The following is a 21,091-nucleotide window of genomic DNA, read 5'->3' as shown; positions in this document are numbered from 1 at the left end:
CTACTCACAATAATTTCATTAATATTAACAGTAAGAAGCTGAAATCATAGCGCGACGTATTTGCCAGAGTTACCCTGTACAAAATTATATAAAATTATATATAAAATTATATAAAATTATATATAATTATATGTAAAATTGGCACATATATTTTATATATAATTATATATAAAATATATTCATATATATAACATTTTTTCGCGGATTACAAAAAAAAGAAATATATTTTGATATACGCAAATTTCCGCTGCTAGAGATGTGTGCGCACCATATTTGGAAATTGTCTATATATAAGTCTACATAGATGACACCTATCAAACAACACAAAATCTAAAATTGTGATACAAATTTTAAGTCTTTTAGACGCAGAAAACGTCTTATGGCCCGATTTTAGATATTCTTTCTTATCTGAGCTTATACAATAGTTTGTGTTGTCTACATAAACGGAGAATATCATAATTTGCGCGTAAACAATCCTATTCAACTCTTTCTTTATTCGTGATAAAATTTTTACTCGCGCGAACATATATTTTGTATGCATAAATACATGTATAAATGAATAAAAAAAATTTTTATTTATTAAAAAAAGACAAATATTGATAATCTGCCAATCAAATTTATTCATTAATTTAGTCATTAAATTTAATTTTTTTCGTGTTATTTATGTCGTAATGACGAAATAGCTAACATAAGATCATAAATTTAAGCGTCATGTACTCTTGTGAAACGTATAATAAATAATAAAATGAACAAAAGTTTTTGATTTCCTTTCTTTCCATACAATAGAGGACTTTGATTAGTTGATCTTTTTATCGCGTTTCGATTTATTTACGCCTCATATCTTATGCATTATACAAAAGTCTGTACTCTTCGCTTTAGCATATTACTGCAGTTAAAACATTATAAACAGAGAAGAAAGCTGTAAGAACTACCTATAAACTTTTAGACCGGTATTCATAGTCGATTTCAATTTGTTTTTTTATAGACCTGTTATATGAGTTCTTTTTTAAGGGGGTATAACACCTTTGCGGCATCAAAAAATAAAAAAAATTTTTTATTAGCTTAAATGATACTTTAAGATGTCTAGAATATGATCCCATTAACGCCTAAACGATCTTGAATTTATTTCACGTCGAAAACAACTATGTTTGTGTGTTACCTCTAGCGCGGGGAGAGGGCCTCGGGACGCTCACCGAGCTCGCTGCCTACCTCTTGTGTTTGTCAAGTATTTCAGGATAAAGTTTTCAAAGCAGTCAAGCCTATCTACGAAGAATTAAGTTCTGACGATTTATTATCCCGCTGTCTTGGCGGGTATACTCAAAATAACAACGAGAGCTTCAACTCTATGCTGTGGTCTATAGCGCCGAAAGGGGTCCACAGCAGCAAGGCGATCGTTGATATTGCTGCAAATATTGCTGTTTGCAATTTCAACGATGGCCTAAAAAGTGTATTGGAAATTATGCAAGTTCTTAACTTAACGATCGGTACCACCTGCTACAACTTTTGCATAAAAACCGATGAACGGCGGATCCGCGCAACCGAGCGCGCCATGACTGCGGAAGCTAAAGCAGCTCGGAGACTTGACATGTCCAATAAAAAGGCCAAAGATGATGAGGACCTTAATTTGGAAGGACAATTGTACGGGCCAGGCATTGCCGATTAAGGTAATAAGCTAATAATTGCAAGATTTCTCGTACCAAAATTTAAAACGCGTTTTCTGAAAAACACTATTTTTCAAGCTGGTGTACATCACAACGCCCACAATTTTTATCCGATCAACAAAAATCAAATATCTTTATACTCAGCATGGGTGCCTTTATGGTACTACCTAGCCTTTTTTAAAAAAAATCACTAGATTTGTTTTGGCAATCGATTTTATGTCAGATTTTTAGGCGAAAATTCGATTTTTTTTTTCAAAGTCGCGCCATTTTCTCAAAAATTGATATTTTTTAAAATCCACCGGTACTACCTTAGCCAAACTATCACAGATTAAGAACCAATTTGTATTTTTGCTTTAAGTCACTCCAGTCAGCCACAATCGTGTACACCAGCAAGACATACGCGATGCTAGCGGCCTCTTTTGACGGCGTTTATTTTATAAACCATGATGATTTTTCAAAAACAAAAAATATGTTCAGTGTCTTTAATATGTAAATAAAAAAGACCCGATTTTGAATTGCGCACTTCTTTGTATGTAAAAAAAAAATCTTGAAAATGAGGTCGATTTTGGCCATAAAAGGTGTTATACCTCCTTAACCGAATTATTCAACATTGAAGCAATAAGAATCGTTTTTGCTTCAATGTTAAATAACTTGGTGAAAAAAAATCATACAGTGGTTAAAAAAGCAAATTAGTAAAGGTAAAAATTCACTCTTTCAAAAGCTGTAAACCCCATTTGTGAGCAAGTTTTAATTGACGACGTGGTGCGAATGACGCCACATACATGTGACGTATGACGTACTCCAACTTATCTCCAAGAGACGGCAATAAATCGTACGTCACACGCCAAAGTTTGTGCGTTACTTACGTCTACAACTTAAGTCTCTAAGGCCCGATTGCACCAACATTACTTTCAAGCAAGGTTTAAAACTCTTTTTGTCTCTGTCTCTTTTCGCTTTTAAAAAGGAGGATTCGATAAATATACATGCTTACTAAATTTTACTCTTGGACATGAAATAATATCTAAACATTATGACATTATGATAATAATCACATATTTACAAATAATCGTAATGTCTTAGTTTTACGAGCATCGGTATTTTTTTTTTTAAATAAATTTCACATATGTATTAGGTGTTGGAATTAATTCGTAGCGTTTTACAAGTGATGGGAAGTACTTTCATTAATGTATTTTTTAATGCTCATGTGAAATAAATAACATTCTTTCATTAAAAAACGCTACGAATTAATTCCAACACCTAATACATTTCATACGTACATTTACATAAAAATTTTGCGTACAACTAGTGTTCTTTGTTCTTATTTTTTATCATTAAGTTATCATTCACAAATCTGATTTATTCTACTATCGTTATATTTTGCAAATATCTCTTTTGTCCATTGTCCTTTTATTATTCGTATTTTAATGACAATATACAGCTTGTTACAATTAAATTATAAAATTTTACAGCCTTAGAGTAGAATTGTCCGAAATACGTCTAGGAATTTGGTTATAAAAATATACGGCGATATCTTTATGATACGGCGAATATTCCTGTGATGCATTTTGAATATTTTAGCTACGCACACATATTCCCACTTTAAATATAAATTGTATAAGTATTATGTAAATAAAATTACGAAAATATTTATTAAATTTATGAATTATGTGCACTCAACTTTTTTTAGAAAACGTTTATAAATAGTCAAAATTCTAAAAATTAAATTTAGAAAGGTGTATAAACTTTTATTGATTTTGTTGCTGCAATAAGTACAATGTGCATAATATTTATTGTATCTTTTTATTAAAGTAAAATCTAGTTTATTAAATCCATTATTTATTTTTCGTGGCATGTTCGAGGCAACGAATTGTTATATTTAAAAATCCAGTTTATAAATTTTAAGACATTAATACAAACGTTTGCACTTTAAAATTTCGCTTTTACAAATGTTACATGAAGAACTTACGACTTATGACTTCAATACACATTTCAAATTTATTCAATACACCGCACGATAGAAGCATCTTTTGAACAACAACTAATCAACGTTTTTCCGTAAAAGCTAAAAGATTCCCGGGAAAAAATGTTTTATATATATAATTACATATACTTAGGGTAACTCCAGTGTATGCCCCGCACCTATCAAAAACTTAATTTATTAAGTATTATTTACTATGCTTAAATGGACTGTACCAGTAAAAACTTTGTATTGTCTACTACTATGAAAAAAATATTAGAAATCCGAAATATTTATTTTTCATATTAAAAAATAAATTTTTTTAAACATTTGCATTTTTGCCCTATTGGATATTGCATATCCAATAGAGAGATATATGGCTACTCATAAGAAGAGGAGGAAGGTATGTACGGCTCAAGAAAAATTTACAAATAATACATATAAATAAGATGTATGATGACACAATAACATATAAAATGTGTTTATAAAGTTTATTAAGGAATAAAAATGGTAAATATGTATATGATGTACTAAATAATAATTACAATCTTTCTACATATATTACAAGTGTTACTTGAGGTACATATTTCATATAATGCGTTTATTGCATTTAGTGTGCTCAATTCTGCGCAATTTGTATGCTTTGGGCATAAATCTGCTCGCTAAAAATGCCGTACAAGTCCCGAACAAGTGGGATATTCAAGACAAGAAACTAAACAAAGAATACGAAAGCAAAGAACTTGTATTTTGCTATAAAACATGTTTTACTATTCCACTATATACATGTATCGCGAAATAAGTCTTTATACATCCTAGTGTAATCATTTTATATAGATTACAATTTATGATAGCGTTGCTTATTACAGTGAAAAATCGATTCTACTCACAACAATGTTAATATTAATAGTAAGAAGCTAAAATCATAGCGCGGCGTATTTGCCAGAGTTACCCTATACAAAATTATATAAAATTAAATATAATTATAGGTAAAATTGACACATATATTTTATATATAATTACATATAAAATATATTTATATATATAACATTTTTTCTCGGCTTATTACAAAAAAAAGAAATATATTTTGATAGACGCGAATTTCCTGCTTGATGATGTGACCTGTGCATCATATTTGGTAATTGTCTACATATAAGTCTACATAGATGACACCTATCAAACAACACAAAATCTAAAATTGTGATACAAATTTTTAAGTCGTCTTTTAGACGCAGAAAATGTCTTATGGCCTAATTTTAGATACTATTTCTTATCTGAGCTTATACAATAATTTGCGTTGTCTACACATAAATGGAGAATATCATGATTTGCGCGTAAATGCACAATCCCGGTAATCAACACTTTTTTTATTCTTAGTGAATTTTTTATTTACTCGCACATGCATATATTTTGTATGCATAAATACATGTATGAATAAATAAAGAATGTTTTTATTCATTAAAAAAAGATAAATATTGAGTAACTGGCAATCAAATTTAATTATTAGTCATTAAATTTAATTTTTTATATGTTAATTACGTCGTAACGACGAGATATCTAACATAAGATCATAGACGATTAAACGAGAAAAACATGTACCATTGTGAAACGCATAAAAAAATGTATAATAAAAAGAATCAAAGTTTATTATTTCCTTTTTTTCCATGTAAGAGGACTATGATTAGTTGATTTATTTGTAGCGTTTCGATTTATTTATGCCTCATGTCTCATGCACTATATAAGAGTCTGTACTCTTCGCTGTAGCATATTATTGCAGTTAAAACATCAGAGAAGAAAGCTGTAAGAGTTGCCTATACACTTTTAGACTGGTATTCATAGTCATTTTAATTCAATACAAAATTTCAATTTAATATATAATTATTCAGACAAGTTAGAGGGGAGGGGGGACGATAAAAAGAACATTGAGTATTTTATAAAATTTATTATTTATTACGCGTTGGCAGAATTATATATACACAGTGCGACAAATATGTTCCCGGACAGGGAAAATCATAATTGAAACAACAAATATGCATATTTTTTGGTTTTATTATTCAAAATATTCTCCTCTGGCAATACTCACTTGTTACAGCGATTCAATAGTGATTCAAATGCACGTTCTAGCTCAATTTGCGGAATTGCCTCTGTCACGTCAGCGGTACTTATAAAACTTGTCCAGGAATGTCCCTGGCCAAATTACAAATTTTTCTTTACTTCAATAACCGACGGGGCACTAGAACTGCAGGGACCGCCCCTGACATCTTCTCCCCACCTCACGCGCCCTACCAGCATGGAGGGGCACCTTTTTCCTGAAAGCGTTCGGGTTCTAAAAACGGGACTTGCTCTCGCGAGCAGCGAGTTTTTGAGGAGTAGTTCAAAACTTCCCGGGGTCGAAGAGAAACGGTCTCTTCCAGAGTATCGCGATTTCTAGTTAAATTCCTAAATTCTACTCGCGTGAGCAATCCAATCTAATCATAGGTACATCTTATTTAATCTTCCTAGTTAACCGCGTCTAATTATTATAAATAGTTATAACATAAGTCTGGATATGTGTGTAGCAACTGCAGAAGTTATAAAATACACTAATTACTTTTGAGCAATTATAAGTACGTATATACATTAATATTTGACGAAACCTCTCCTTTTACAATAAACGCCGCGCGTATACGTTTATCGTTTAACTTGGAGATCGTGTGTGTGAACGAGCGGAATCAGCGCCGGCCAATCATCAAGCACCTACAAGGAGCCTGACCAATCAGAGTCCAGACTGAGCCGCGCGTCCCGCACCACGGACCGAATCACCAGCAAGATTCATGAAGGTATTACCATAGGTTTCTTCTTAATCGAAAGGACGCGCAACTCTCGATTTGTTACCCGCCATTGGTCCCCGGTTTGTCCAGGTATCAATTACCAACGGTTGGACCTTGGGACGTAACACCTCTAGTGCCTGTGTAGAAGCTGATTGGATGATCGGAATGTCATCAAAAAAGCATCCTTTCAATTTCAATTTCAATTTTGGGAATAATGAGAAGTCGCAGGGGGCCAAATCAGGTGAATACGGTGGATGGTTTAACACAGAGACACGATTTCCAAAGAAGAGTCAAACATTGGCGGACAATCAATGAAATGTGACTCGGTGCATTATCATGCAACAAAGACCAATCTTCTGGATCACGATATTCGGGGCGAATACGGGGCGAATTCTGCCCATCAATCGCTTTAAAACTTCGAGATAATATGCACCAGTAATTGGTAAATTTCTACCTCTACCAAAATCTTGTTTAACATGAACTGTCATATCTTCGTTATATGTCAACCAAAATGAATGAAACTTTGACAGATGATAGCAAAATGTTCAACCTTTAAAATGCATGTTTGAACGCACAGATGTCGCCACTGGTTGCTGAGATGTGGTTCGTGACCGGGAACATATTTGTCGCACTGTAAGTTAACTTATTAGAACTACTCACAAATTGTTTGTTCAAAATTTTCTAGAAGTAATGTAGATAATAATTTTGTTACGGTATTATATGTTACCCTTGATGTTATTTTTAAAACTTTTCCTTGTATATTTTTCTCTCTGTTATTTTTCTTTAGGAAGTATTTAACATATATCACTTTTCCTGAAAGTCGATGTATTTAGAACACGATCCTCTCATAATACAAAATTAAAAAAATTTATGTTATTCTTGCGGGAGTATAACACGTTTTAACATAATGATTTATATATTAGGTGTACAACTTTGCTTCCGCCGTTTTTTTCCGAAATTCGAGGCTTTATTGTAAAAAACTGATTATATTTATGGTTCAAAGTATTGTCCATCGTTGGCCACTACTTTCTCCCATCTTTTGGACAGCGTACGAATTCCACGTTGAAAAAACTGGTCATCTTTTGAGGCGATCCACAAATCGATCCAATTTCTTTCTTCTTCAATTCTTTTTAATTTTGACACGAGTCTTGATCAAGTAATGCCTCGAATTCTGCATCTTCGAAAACCTTCTCTTTTTCACTGCTATGCCAGTCTTCACCGTTCTTGAAGTGTTGAAACCACTCACGACACGTTCTTTCACTAATAGGCCTCACCATAAATATTGTAGAGCCTTAGCCACAGATTTTATCATATTGAAGCACAAAATTAAAATCTCCCTCGAATGACGAGAATTTAGCTCGTAAACTGACATTTTCAATAGAGAATATTTTATGATGCAGACACAAATCGATTAATGTTTCTATGGGATTATGTTGACAGATGACCAAGTTTATTGTATGACGTCTATGATCCATTTATTTCGACCACCACTTACCGCTAAAGCCATCTAGGAAAAACAGTGTAAGCAAAATTGTACACATAATAAAAAATTTAAAAAATTTTGTAGTTAAGTCTTGATCTTCTACTTCAATAATTCTTTTGCTGCTACAATCTGTTATATTTCTGGCTTCACCTTTTTTTATTATACTTATTTTTGACGTAAATGATACAAAAAAAAATAATACAGCCTCTCTACTGACTGAAAAGGATAATTTCACTATATTTTTATAAATTTATGAAATTTTTGTTTCTTGATAGGATCGATGATATTCAAGATGAGGCCATTATGCGAAATGGTTTTCCTGTAACCCATTCTGTTTATGGACTTCACTACTCAATAAACGCTGCAAATTATTTACAATTTCTTGCTTGTGAAAAACTTATCAATTTACATCCCATGGTAATAAGTGGTTACGTTATGTCTGTGTAAAATTATATCTTTTACATTATGTCTTTTGCATTATGTCTTTGAAAAATTGAATGCGATTTACTCTCTTGATATTTTATAACAGTAATCAAAATAAAATAGATAGTTTTACCAAAATTCCTTTTTAGATATTCTTACATGCATAAAGAAGATAAAAATTCATTGAGTTGATTCCAGTCTTTACTCGTTTCTTATCTGTTGAAGATGATTAAAACTTAATCCTGAATGTCAATTTTAATGTTGTTAACGACTTTTTTCGTATAAATCATAAAATAAATTATTAAAATAATAAATCTCATTATAAAATTGCACTTTTTACTATGCCGACCGATAACGCTTCTTTATAATTTTGATTATATTTTTATTATATATTTTTTATTTTAATTACATATTTTTATATCTTAACAGGCAGTTAAAATTGTGATTGAACAATTTGTGGAATACTACAAAGGTCAAGGAATGGATTTACATTGGAAGGAAAAATTCATCTGTCCGAAAGAAGAAGATTACAATATTTTAGCAATAAGAAGTAAATATTTTTGTCTTTATAAGCTTCTGCTATATACAAAGCATATTACATATATATGTATAACTTCAATATTAATTAATTTTATAGAGAGTACTTGGATAATTATAATGGTGGTAAAATTAATGAAACTATTTTCTACTTATGAAGAAGATGTATTGTCACTAGCAAGTACTTTGGGATTATATCGCCAGATACATGATGATTATTGCAATTTACGTCATGATGAGATGATAATCGATAATTTAATTAAATTACTTGAACCAAATTTAACAAAACTTATTGTTATTATAGGATACTAATGAGAACAGTTATTGCGATGATTTGACCGAAGGAAAAATGAGTTTCCTAATTATTCATGCGCTTAGAAATAATCCTGACGAGAGAGAATAATAAGTATCCTTCATCAAACATTATATTTAATATGATATAAGTAGATATTAAAGAATATATTTCGTATTAAATAGACAATAAAAAAATTAAATGATAAACGTATCAAATTTTGAAAATTTTTATAACAAAATTTTTAGATAATGTTAAAATTCTTAACAATAATTCAAGATATTTTAAAACAACGATCGAAGAATATTGAAGTAAAACGTTACTGCGTTAAAATATTAGAGAGTTACGACTCATTTAAGTACACAAAAGATGTACTTGATGAATTGGAAAAAAAAATAAGAACCGAAATTGATCGTTTAGGTGGTAATCCGCTCTTGGTACAGCTTCTGGACGACTACAGGAATAAGATGTTGAAAACACGTATCTAAAGATACTTTAATCAAAATGATAAAAAATTCAGAAATACGTATTTTGTTACTAATAAAACGTTAGACGTAGCATTGTATAATTTATCCATTTCGTTGTATAACACAAACTCTTATTAATAGCTATAAACAACAAAATGTAATAAAAATAAATACAAATAAACATAAATATGGCTTATTTATGAAACTTTGCTGAAAAAAATCATTTGTAAAACGCTATAGTAATAAGTCATATGCACCTAAAAAAAATATTCTGCCTGTAAGTGGGAAATTTCTCTTAACATTTCTTCTAAGTAAAAAATTTTACATGAATCTCACACAAGCGCATATATTTGTGACATATATTTTTCTATAAAAATGAGGACACATGAAAAGTGATAAAAAATAAATTCCTTTCTAAAAAATTCCGTTATATTAACTCAAATAGTCTTTTGAAAGAATAGGATATATTAGAATGAAAATAATTACTATATACATTTATTAAAATAATATTTTTCTTGATATGATAATTGATAACTCGCAACATGTATTTATTAATACGTAGTGCAATACATTATTTAATATATAAATATATTTATTAGGAATAGCAGATATTTTTAGTCAGTTGATATTTTTATTAAAATCTTAATGTTAATACATTCAAACATCGACTCTATAAATATACGTGCTTACTAAATTTTACTCTTGAACATGATATAATATCTACACATTATGATAATACTCACATATTAGGTGTATGACTTTGTTTATACCTTTTTCGTATAGATGGCTTTAGCGGTAAGTGGTGATCGAAATAAATAGATCATAGACGTCACACAATAAATTTGGGCATCTGTCAACATAATCCCATAGAAACATTAGTCGATTTGTGTCTGCATCATAAAGTTATTCTCGATTGAAAATGTCAGCTTAGCCAAATTCTTGTCATTTGCGAGAGGTTTTAATTTTCTGCTTCAATATGAAGAAATCTGCGGCTGAGGCTCAGCTTTCAAATATTTATGGTGAAGCCGCTATTAGTGAAAGAACGTGTCGTAAGTGGTTTCAACACTTCAAGAACGGTGATTTTCACATCGAAGACCAGCATAGCGGTGGAAGAGAGAAGGTTTTCGAAAATGCAGAATTGAAGGCATTACTTGATTAAGACTCTTGTCAAAATCAAAAAGAATTGGCACGATCATTAGGAGTGACTCAATCAGCCATTTCAAAACGTCTCAAAGCCATGGGAATGATTCAGAAGCAAGGAAATTCGGTGCCGTACGAGTTGAAGCCGAGAGATGTTGAACGGCGTTTGTTTGCTTGTGAACAGCTGCTTGAAAGGCAAAGACGGAAGGGCTTTCTGCATCGCATTGTGAGTGGGGACGAAAAATGGATTCATTACGATAATCCCAAGCGCAGAAAATCATGGGGAGTTCCCGGCCATGCTTCACGTCGATGGCCAAACCGAATATTTACGGCTCCAAGATCATGCTCTGTATTTGGTGGGACCAGCTCGGCGTAGTATATTATGAGCTGTTAAAACCGACTGAAACAATCACAGGCGATCAGTCGAACGCAATTGATGCGTTTGAGCCGAGCATTGAAAGACAAACGGCCGCAATACAACGAGAGACACGATAAAGTGTCTGCATGACAATGCTCGACCCCATGTTGCGAAAGTGGTCAAGACATACTTGGAAACGTTGAAATGGGAAGTCCTACCCCACCCGCCGTATTCTCCAGACGTTGCTCCCTCTGACTATCACTTGTTTCGATCAACGGCATACGACCTGGCCAGCACTTCCGGTCTTACATAGAAGTAAAAAATTGGATCGATTCGTGGATCGCCTCAAAAGATGACCAATTTTTTCGATGCGGAATTCGTATGCTGCCCGAAAGATGGAGAAAGTAGTGGCCAGCGATGGACAATACTTTGAATCATAAATGTATAACCAGTTTTTTACAATAAAGCCTCGAATTTCGGAAAAAAACGGTATAAGCAAAGTCATATGCCTTATATTTACAAATAATCGTAATGTCTTAGTTTTTAAACGAGCAATATTTTTTCTAAAAAATAAATTTTACATATGTACACTTCAAACGTACATTTACATAAAAATTTTGCGTACAACTAGTGTTCTTTGTTCTTATTTTTTTATCATTAAGTTATCATTCAAATCTGATTTATTCTATCGTTATATTTTGCAAATATCTCTTTTGTCCATTGTCCTTTTATTATTCGTATTTTAATGACAATATACAGCTTGTTACAATTAAATTATAAAATTTTACAACCTTAGAGTAAAATTGTCCGAAATACGTCTAGGAATTTGGTTATAAAAATATACGGCGATATCTTTAGAATATTCCTGTGATGCATTTTGAATATTTTAGCTACGCACACATATTCCCACTTTAAATATAAATTGTATAAGTATTATGTAAATAAAATTACGTAAGTATTTATTAAATTTATGAATTATGTGCACTCAACTTTTTTTAGAAAACGTTTATAAATAGTCAAAATTCTAAAAATTAAATTTAGAAAGGTGTATAAACTTTTATTGATTTTGTTGCAATAAGTACAATGTGCATAATATTTATTGTATCTTTTTATTAAAGTAAAATCTAGTTTATTAAATCCATTATTTATTTTTCGTGGCATGTTCGAGGCAACGAATTGTTATATTTAAAAATCCAGTTTATAAATTTTAAGACATTAATTACAAACGTTTGCACTTTAAAATTTCGCTTTTACAAATGTTACATGAAGAACTTACGACTTATGACTTCAATACACATTTCAAATTTATTCAATACACCGCACGATAGAAGCATCTTTTGAACAACAACTAATCAACGTTTTTCCGTAAAAGCTAAAAGATTCCCGGGAAAAAATGTTTTATATATATAATTATATATACTTAAGGTAACTCCAGTGTATGCCCCGCACCTATCAAAAACTTAATTTATTAAGTATTATTTACTATGCTTAAATGGACTGTACCAGTAAAAACTTTGTATTGTCTACTACTATGAAAAAAATATTAGAAATCCGAAATATTTATTTTTCATATTAAAAAATAAATTTTTTTAAACATTTGCATTTTTGCCCTATTGGATATTGCATATCCAATAGAGAGATATATGGCTACTCATAAGAAGAGGAGGGAGGTATGTACGGCTCAAGAAAAATTTACAAATAATACATATAAATAAGATGTATGATGACACAGTAACATATAAAATGTGTTTATAAAGTTTATTAAGGAATAAGAATGGTAAATATATATATGATGTACTAAATAATAATTACAATCTTTCTACATATATTACAAGTGTTATGACGTGAGGTACATATTTCATATAATGCGTTTATTGCATTTAGTGTGCTCAATTCTGCGCACTTTGTATGCTCTGCTCGCTAAAAATGTCGTATATATCCCGAACAAGTGGGATATTCAAGACAAGAAACTAAACAAAGAATACGAAAGCAAAGAACTTGTATTTTGCTATAAAACATGTTTTACTATTCCACTATATACATGTATCGCGAAATAAGTCTTTATACATCCTAGTGTAATCATTTTATATAGATTACAATTTATGATAGCGTTGCTTATTACAGTGACAAATCGATTCTACTCACAACAATGTTAATATTAACAGTAAGAATCTAAAATCATAGCGCGGCGTATTTGCCAGAGTTACCCTACAATAAAATTACAAAAATTACATAAAATTATATTTAATTATAGGTAAAATTGACACATATATTTTATATATAATCATATATAAAATATATTTATATATATAACATTTTTTCTTGGCTTATTACAAAAAAAAGAAATATATTTTGATAGACGCGAGTTTCCGCTGCTTGATGATGTGACCTGTGCATCATATTTGGTAATTGTCTATATATAAATCTACATAGATGACACCTATCAAACAACACAAAATCTAAAATTGTGATACAAATTTTTAAGTCGTCTTTTAGACGCAGGAAACGTCTTATGGCCCAATTTTAAATACTGTTTTTTATCTGAGCTTATACAATAATTTGCGTTGTGTACACAAAAATGGAAAATATCATGATTTGCGCGTAAATGCACAATCAAAAGGTAATCAACACTTTTTTTATTCTTAGTGAATTTTTTATTTACTCGCGCGTGCATACATTTTGTATGCATAAATACATGTATGAATAAATAAAGAAGATTTTTATTCTTTAAAAAAAGATAAATATTGAGTAACTGGCAATCAAATTTAATTTTTAGTCATTAAATTTAATTTTTTATATGTTATATAGGTAACGACGAGATATCTAACATAAGATCATAGATTTAAACGAGAAAAACATGTACCCTTGTGAAACGCATAAAAAAATGTATAAGAAAATGAACCAAAGTTTATTATTTCCTTTATTTCCATATAAGAGGACTATGATTAGTTGATTTATTTATAGCATTTCAATTTATTTATGCGTCATGTCTCATGCACTATATAAGAGTCTGTACTCTTCGCTTTTGCATATTACTGCTGTTAAAACATCAGAGAAGAAAGCTGTAAGAGCTGCCTATACACTTTTAGACAGGTATTCATAGTCTATTTCAATTTGCTTTCTTATAGACCTGTAATACGATTTTTTTTAAACCGAATTATTCAATATTAAAGCAATAAGGGCCGTTTGTGCTTCAACATTAAAAAACTTGGTGAAAAAAAATCATACAGTGGTTAAAAAAGCAAATTAGTAAAGGTAAAAATTCACTCTTTCAAAAGCTGTAAACCCCATTTGTGAGCAAGTTTTAATTGACGACATGGTGCGAATGACGCCACATACATGTGACGTATGACGTACTCCAACTTATCTCCAAGAGACGGCAATAAATCGTACGTCAAACGCCAAAGTTTGTGCGTTACTTACGTTTACAACTTAAAAACTCTAAGACCCGATTGCACCAACATTATTTTCAAGCAAGGTTTAAAACTCTTTTTGTCTGTCTCTTTTCGCTGTTAAAACAAGATAGAGAGACTTTTAAGTATCGCTTAAAGTCAAAGTAACATTGATACAATCGGATCTAGGAAGTAAGAGTTACAACTCTTGTGCTCAGACCTTATCTTTAGAGATTCTAGTGTGGGTATAAAGAGAGTGGCGCCAATGCATGTGCCTAACGCTGATTAGTTATGCTATTAGGTGTAATTACTGTTAGTTAGAAGAAGACAGTGAGTTAAAGTAAGTTAGATAAAGAAAGAGAAGTTAAAACGATGAATTGCGTCATGTAGATATTTCAGATGTAGGCACACCAAATGGCGACTTCCGGTTAATTGGCGTCATTCTCTTTATACCCACTCTACAGTCTCTAAAGATAGAGTCTGAGCACAAGAATTGTCATAACATTTATTTAGACCCGATTGCACCAATATTACTTTGACTTTAAGCGAGAGTTAAAACTATCTCTATCTCATTTTAAAGTTAAAAAAGAGACGGAGACAAAGAGAGTTTTAAGCCTTGCTTAAAATCAAAGTAACGTTGGTACAATCAGGCCTTAGAGACTTAAGTTGTACACGTAACGCACAAGCTTTGGCAATGCTATGACGTACGATTTATTGGCGCCTTTTGAGATAAGTTGTACGTCAAAGTGACATGTACGTAGTGTACATGTCCACTGTAGCCATCTCGTTCTCTGTTTCTTTCTATTCGTTCACGCATTCTAGCTGGCTCCCATATTTTACACGTACAACCTCTTTGAGGATTAGTCGACAGATTTGATTCAGATTTGACTAAAAAGTCTATTCTTGACTTCTCCAGCCAACTAATAGTCGACTTTGTGTCGACTTCGTGTTGTCTGGGATCCCACTTTTTCTCGTATTTCACGCGTTTGGTATGTAATTCGAGTTTTATTCGATATTATAAGGCAAGAAATTAAATACTATTACCAACTCATTTACCATTGGTCTAAATTTATCAAAATTACAGCTTCCTACGTATCACAATAATTTAGAGTGCAATATGACAGACATGAAAAAGGTTGTACCTTTCTACTCTTCGTCAAGCGGTAATACGGAGGAGTACAAGGTCAGTTCTATAACGACTTCTCTTTTATTTTTTCACATCTCTTTTATTTTTTCATAATTCAATTTTACTAACTTTTCGTTTTTATTACTTGTTTTAACTGATTTCTGTTGTATAGATACTTTTAGAACCGATCGAATACAGTCGGCAATGCAGTGATGTACATCCATATAGAAAAATATCGTCGATTTTTAATTATTGGTTTAAAGTATCACCCGATAAATTGCAACTGATTGACGAAGTAATGCAAATGGCCTTTAGTGCATGCATCGTGTAAGTTATTTTGTTGTAAAATATAACTGAAACTTAAATACAAACCTTATGTATGAAACTTGTATATTTTTTTCTAAAATCATATGCGTGCGATAAGAAATAAGATACAATCTTTCCAAAGAAAATTACATTTTCTTCTAGAATATATATTACGAAAAATTTTCTCTTTTTATACATCTAACATATCGTTCTCTCGCAAGAAATGTGACAAGAGCCATTTTAATTCAATACAAAATTTCAGTTTAATATAAAATTATTCAGACAAGTGAGAGGGGGGGGGGCGATAAAAAGAACATTGAGTATTTTATAAAATTTATTATATATTACGCGTTGGCAGAATTATATATAAGTTAACTTATTAGAACTACTCACAAATTATTTGTTCAAAATTTTCTAGAAGATAATAATTTTGTTACGGTGTTATATGTTACCTTTGTTATTTTTAAAACTTTTCCTTGTATATTTTTCTCTCTTATTTTTCTTTAGGAAGTATTTAACATATATCACTTTTACTGAAAGTCGATGTATTTAGAATACGATCTTCTCATAATAAAAAATTAAAAAAATTTATGTCATTCTTATTGCGGGGGTATAACACGTTTTAACAATGATTTATATATTAGGTGTACAACTTTACTTCCGCCATTTTTTTCCGAAATTCGAGGCTTTATTGTAAAAAACTGATTATATTTATGGTTCAAAGTATTGTCCATCGTTGGCCACTACTTTCTCCCATCTTTTGAACAGCGTACGAATTCCACGTTGAAAAAACTGGTCATCTTTTGAGGCGATCCACAAATCGATCCAATTTTTTTTCTTCTTCAATTCTTTTTAATTTTGACACGAGTCTTGATCAAGTAATGCCTCCAATTCTGCATCTTGGAAAACCTTCTCTTTTTCACCGCTATGCCGGTCTTCACCGTTCTTGAAATGTTGAAACCACTCACGACACGTTCTTTCACTAATAGCGGTCTCACCATAAGTATTGTAGACCCTTAGCCGCAGATTTCATCATATTGAAGCAGAAAATTAAAACCTCCCGCGAATGACGAGAATTTAGCTCGTAAACTGTCATTTTCAATAAAGAATAACTTTATGATGCAGACACAAATCGATTAATGTTTCTATGGGATTATGTTGACAGATGACCAAGTTTATTGTATGACGTCTATGATTCATTTATTTCGACCACCACTTACCGCTAAAGCCATCTAGGAAAAACAGTGGAAGCAAAGTTGTACACATAATAAAAAATTTAAAAAATTTGTTAGTTAAGTCTTGATCTTCTAGTTCAATAATTCTTTTGCTGCTACAATCTGTTATATTTCTGGCTTCACCTTTTTTTATTATACTTATTTTTGACGTAAATGATACAAAAAAAAAATAATACAGCCTCTCTACTGACTGAAAAGGGTAATTTCACTATATTTTTATAAATTTATGAAGTTTTTGTTTCTTGATAGGTTTGATGATATTCAAGATGAAGCCATTATGCGATGTGGTTTTCCTGTAACCCATTCTGTTTATGGACTTCACTACTCAATAAACGCTGCAAATTATTTTCAATTTCTTGCTTGTGAAAAACTTATCAATTTACATCCCATGGTAATAAGTGGTTACATTATGTCTGTGTAAAATTATGTTTTACATTATGTCTTTTGCATTATGTCTTTGAAAAATTGAATGCGATTTACTCTCTTGATATTTTATAACAGTAATCAAAATAAAATAGATAGTTTTATCAAAATTCCTTTTTAGATATTCTTGCATGCATAAAAAAGATAAAAATTCATTGAGTTGATTCCAGTCTTTACTAGTTTCTTATCTGTTGAAGATGATTAAAACTTAATCCTGAATGTCAATTTTAATGTTGTTAACGACTTTTTTCGTAAATCATAAAATAAATTATTAAAATATAAATCTCATTATAAAATTGCACTTTTTACCATGCCGACCGATAACGCTTCTTTATAATTTTGATTATATTTTTATTATATATTTTTTATTTTAATTACATATTTTTATATCTTAACAGGCAGTTAAAATTGTGATTGAACAATTTATGGAATACTACAAAGGTCAAGGAATGGATTTATATTGGAAGGAAAAATTCATCTGTCCGAAAGAAGAAGATTACAATATTTTAGCAATAAGAAGTAAATATTTTTGCCTTTATAAGCTTCTGCTATATACAAAGCGTATTACATATATATTACATATATGTATAATTTCAATATTAATTAATTTTATAGAGAGTGCTTGGTTAATTATAATGGTGGTAAAATTAATGAAACTATTTTCTACTTATGAAGAAGACGTCTTGTCATTAGCAAGTGATATGGGATTGTATCGCCAGATACATGATGATTATTGCAATTTACGTCATGATGAGGTGGTAATCGATAATGTAATTAAATTACCAAATTTATGAACCAAATTTAACAAAACTTATTGTTATTATAGGATACTAATGAGAACAGTTATTGCGATGATTTGACCGAAGGAAAAATGAGTTTCCTAATTATTCATGCGCTTAGAAACAATCCTGACGATAAGAAAATAATAAGTATCCTTCATCAAACATTATATTTAATATGATATAAGTAAATATTAAAGAATATATTTCGTATTAAATAGACAATAAAAAAATTAATAATTTAAAAATTAATATTAATAATTTAATAAATTAAAAATTAATATTTTGAAAATTTTTATAACAAAATTTTTAGATAATGTTAAAATTCTTAACAATAATTCAAGATATTTTAAAACAACGATCGAAGAATATTGAAGTAAAACGTTACTGTGTTAAAATATTAGAGAGTTACGGCTCATTTAAGTACACAAAAGATGTACTTGATGAATTGGAAAAAAAAATAAGAACCGAAATTGATCGTTTAGGTGGCAATCCGCTCTTGGTACAGCTTCTGGACGACTACAGGAATAAGATGTTGAAAACACGTATCTAAAGATACTTTAATCAAAATGATAAAAAATTCAGAAATACGTATTTTGTTATTAATAAAACATCATACGTAGTATTGTATAATTGATCCATACCGTTGTATAAAATAATCTCTTATTAATAGCTATAATCAACAAAATATTAGGTGTTAGAATTAATTCGTAGCGTTTTTAATGAAAGAATGTTATTTATTTCACATGAGCATTAAAAAATACATTAATGAAAGTACTTCCCATCACTTGTAAAACGCTACGAATTAATTCCAACACCTAATATAATAAAAATTAATATCGGCATACTGTAATTAATAAATGTAATAAAGATAAATAAATTTTATTAAAAAAAAAATTTCATTTAAAACTTTGATGAAAAAAATTATTTATAAAACGCTATAGCAATAAATCATATCCACCGAAAAAAAATATTCTGTCGATTAGCGGGAAATACCTCTTAGCATTTCTTCTAAGAACAAAATTGTACATAAATTTTACACAAGCGCGTGTATTTTGTGACATGTATTTATCTATTGTATAAATGCGGACATACGCAAAGCGATGCAATACCTGGCATAGCGTTTTTTTCTTCGCAGATTTGTATATCAATAAATTAAAACTGTCTCTCTCTCTCTTTCTCCCTCTCTCTCTCTCTCTCTCTCTCTCTCTCTCTCTCTCTCTCTCTCATAATTTTGAATCTAAAATTGATTAATGAATTACACTTCGACAACGAATGTAATCGATAAGTTTTAAATTTAAATATTAATTACTAATAATATTATCATGAAACATGTAAATAAGAGGCCGTAACGGTATCCTCTTCTCCTCTAAAAGTACATACAACCATATTTTAATTGAGCAATATGCAATCCCATATCCGTTGAAAAACCCTATTTAATAGGGTTGTGCTGTAGATTTTAAGATTGCGTCTATACGGATTATTTACGTGAAATTTACGTGATGTTTATATAATTTATTGTCATGTAAATATAGACTATGTAGACTATGTTGTAAAATGCATCGCTAACATGTTTTATACAGTATAAAAGAATTATAATTAAATTATAAAATAATCTTTACACCCACAAAGTAGAATTGTCCGAAATACGTTTAGGAATTAGGTTATAAAAATATATGGCAATATCTTTAGAATATTCCTGTGATACATTTTGAATATTTTAGCTACGTGAGCACGCTCACATATTCTCATTTTAAATATAAATTGTATAAGCATTATGTAAGTAAAATTATGTAAGTATTTATTAAATCCATAAATTATATATACTCAACATTTTTAGGAAATATTTATAAATTAAAAATCAAAATTCTAAAGATTTAATTTAGGAAAATATGAAAACTTTTATTATTGCTTTTGTTGCTGCAATTTGTACAATCTACATAATATTTATTGTACCTTTTCATTAAAGTAAAATCCAGTTCATTAAATCCATTATTTTTTATTTTTCGTGGCATATTCGAGGCAACGAATCGTTATATTTTAAAATCTAGTTTATAAATTTTGAGATATTAATACAAACGTTGAGCTTTAAAATTTAATTCCTACAAATGTTACATGAAGAACTTACGACTTATGACTTCAATATACATTTCAAATTTATTCAATACCGCACGATGACATCTTTTTAACAACAGCTAATCAACATTTTTCCAAAAGCTAAAAAGTTTCCAGGAAAAAATGTTTTATATATTAGGTGTTGGAATTAATTCGTAGCGTTTTACAAGAGATGGGAAGTGATGGGAAGTACTTTCATTAATGTATTTTTTAATGCTCATGTGAAATAAATAACATTCTTTCATTTAAAAAACGCTACGAATTAATTCCAACACCTAATATAATTATATATAATTAGGTAACTCCGATATATACGCCGCACCTAAAAACTTAATTTATTAAGTATTATTTACTATGCTTATAGTAAATAAACTGTATCAGTAAAAACTTTGTATTGTCTACTACTATGAAAAAAATATTAGAAATTCAAAAATTAATTTTTCATATTAAAAAAAAAAACTTTTTAAAACTCTTGCATTTTTACCGTATATTCCATAGGAGATGTAAGGTTACTCATAGGGGGGGACGAGGGGGATATGTATGGCTCATAAAAAATTCACAAATAATACGTATAAATAAGACGTATGATG

General features: G+C 30.2%; 2 protein-coding genes across 18 annotated transcripts; both read left to right on the top strand.

Annotated features, from left to right (window-relative positions):
• Window positions 1–3,435: 3,435 nt before the first annotated feature.
• Window positions 3,436–9,832, top strand: LOC147908115 (terpene synthase-like). 15 transcript variants are annotated; one of them, XM_087411076.1, is made up of 7 exons: window positions 5,349–6,434; window positions 6,516–6,867; window positions 7,003–7,058; window positions 7,866–7,946; window positions 8,184–8,325; window positions 8,761–8,881; window positions 8,969–9,832. In XM_087411076.1, exons 5-7 carry the CDS (start codon window positions 8,212–8,214, stop codon window positions 9,178–9,180), a joined length of 447 nt encoding a protein of 148 aa, XP_087267202.1. In that variant the 5' UTR covers window positions 5,349–6,434; window positions 6,516–6,867; window positions 7,003–7,058; window positions 7,866–7,946; window positions 8,184–8,211; the 3' UTR covers window positions 9,181–9,832. The 15 variants fall into 15 exon arrangements, 14 of the variants coding, with proteins under 14 accessions (XP_087267207.1, XP_087267199.1, XP_087267200.1 ...); XM_087411074.1 differs by lacking the exons at window positions 6,516–6,867; window positions 7,003–7,058; window positions 7,866–7,946 and having other exon boundaries at window positions 3,444–5,415; window positions 8,969–9,045; window positions 9,173–9,274; window positions 9,440–9,832; XM_087411072.1 differs by lacking the exon at window positions 7,866–7,946 and having other exon boundaries at window positions 5,349–6,221; window positions 6,304–6,434; window positions 6,516–7,058.
• A 4,276-nt stretch (window positions 9,833–14,108) lies between these two features.
• On the top strand, window positions 14,109–19,283 carry LOC105146637 (terpene synthase-like). 3 transcript variants are annotated; one of them, XM_087411306.1, is made up of 10 exons: window positions 14,147–14,218; window positions 14,299–14,380; window positions 15,340–15,506; window positions 15,602–15,700; window positions 15,816–15,970; window positions 17,434–17,575; window positions 18,006–18,126; window positions 18,223–18,362; window positions 18,434–18,536; window positions 18,731–19,283. In XM_087411306.1, exons 4-10 carry the CDS (start codon window positions 15,635–15,637, stop codon window positions 18,937–18,939), a joined length of 936 nt encoding a protein of 311 aa, XP_087267432.1. In that variant the 5' UTR covers window positions 14,147–14,218; window positions 14,299–14,380; window positions 15,340–15,506; window positions 15,602–15,634; the 3' UTR covers window positions 18,940–19,283. The 3 variants fall into 3 exon arrangements, with proteins under 3 accessions (XP_087267431.1, XP_087267433.1, XP_087267432.1); XM_087411305.1 differs by lacking the exon at window positions 14,299–14,380 and having other exon boundaries at window positions 14,109–14,218; XM_087411307.1 differs by lacking the exons at window positions 14,299–14,380; window positions 15,340–15,506 and having other exon boundaries at window positions 14,140–14,218.
• The last annotated feature ends 1,808 nt before the right edge of the window (window positions 19,284–21,091 follow it).

Source organism: Acromyrmex echinatior, chromosome 11 (genome assembly GCF_024713525.1).
Source record: "Acromyrmex echinatior isolate Ae372 chromosome 11, ASM2471352v2, whole genome shotgun sequence".
Taxonomy (NCBI): domain Eukaryota; kingdom Metazoa; phylum Arthropoda; class Insecta; order Hymenoptera; family Formicidae; genus Acromyrmex; species Acromyrmex echinatior.
Note: the sequence above shows the minus strand (reverse complement) of the source record. Positions and strands in the feature narration are given on the sequence as shown.

Coding starts and splice junctions, on each gene's coding strand:
- LOC105146637 (XM_087411305.1), top strand. CDS start 15,635: ATGACAGACATGAAAAAGGTTGTACCTTTCTACTCTTCGTCAAGCGGT. Junction 18,127..18,222: donor CAATATTTTAGCAATAAGAA/GTAAATATTTTT, acceptor TTAATTTTATAG/AGAGTGCTTGGTTAATTATA. Junction 18,363..18,433: donor GCAATTTACGTCATGATGAG/GTGGTAATCGAT, acceptor TTGTTATTATAG/GATACTAATGAGAACAGTTA.
- LOC147908115 (XM_087411068.1), top strand. CDS start 5,345: ATGCACTATATAAGAGTCTGTACTCTTCGCTGTAGCATATTATTGCAG. Junction 5,416..8,183: donor AAACATCAGAGAAGAAAGCT/GTAAGAGTTGCC, acceptor GTTTCTTGATAG/GATCGATGATATTCAAGATG. Junction 8,326..8,760: donor TTATCAATTTACATCCCATG/GTAATAAGTGGT, acceptor ATATCTTAACAG/GCAGTTAAAATTGTGATTGA.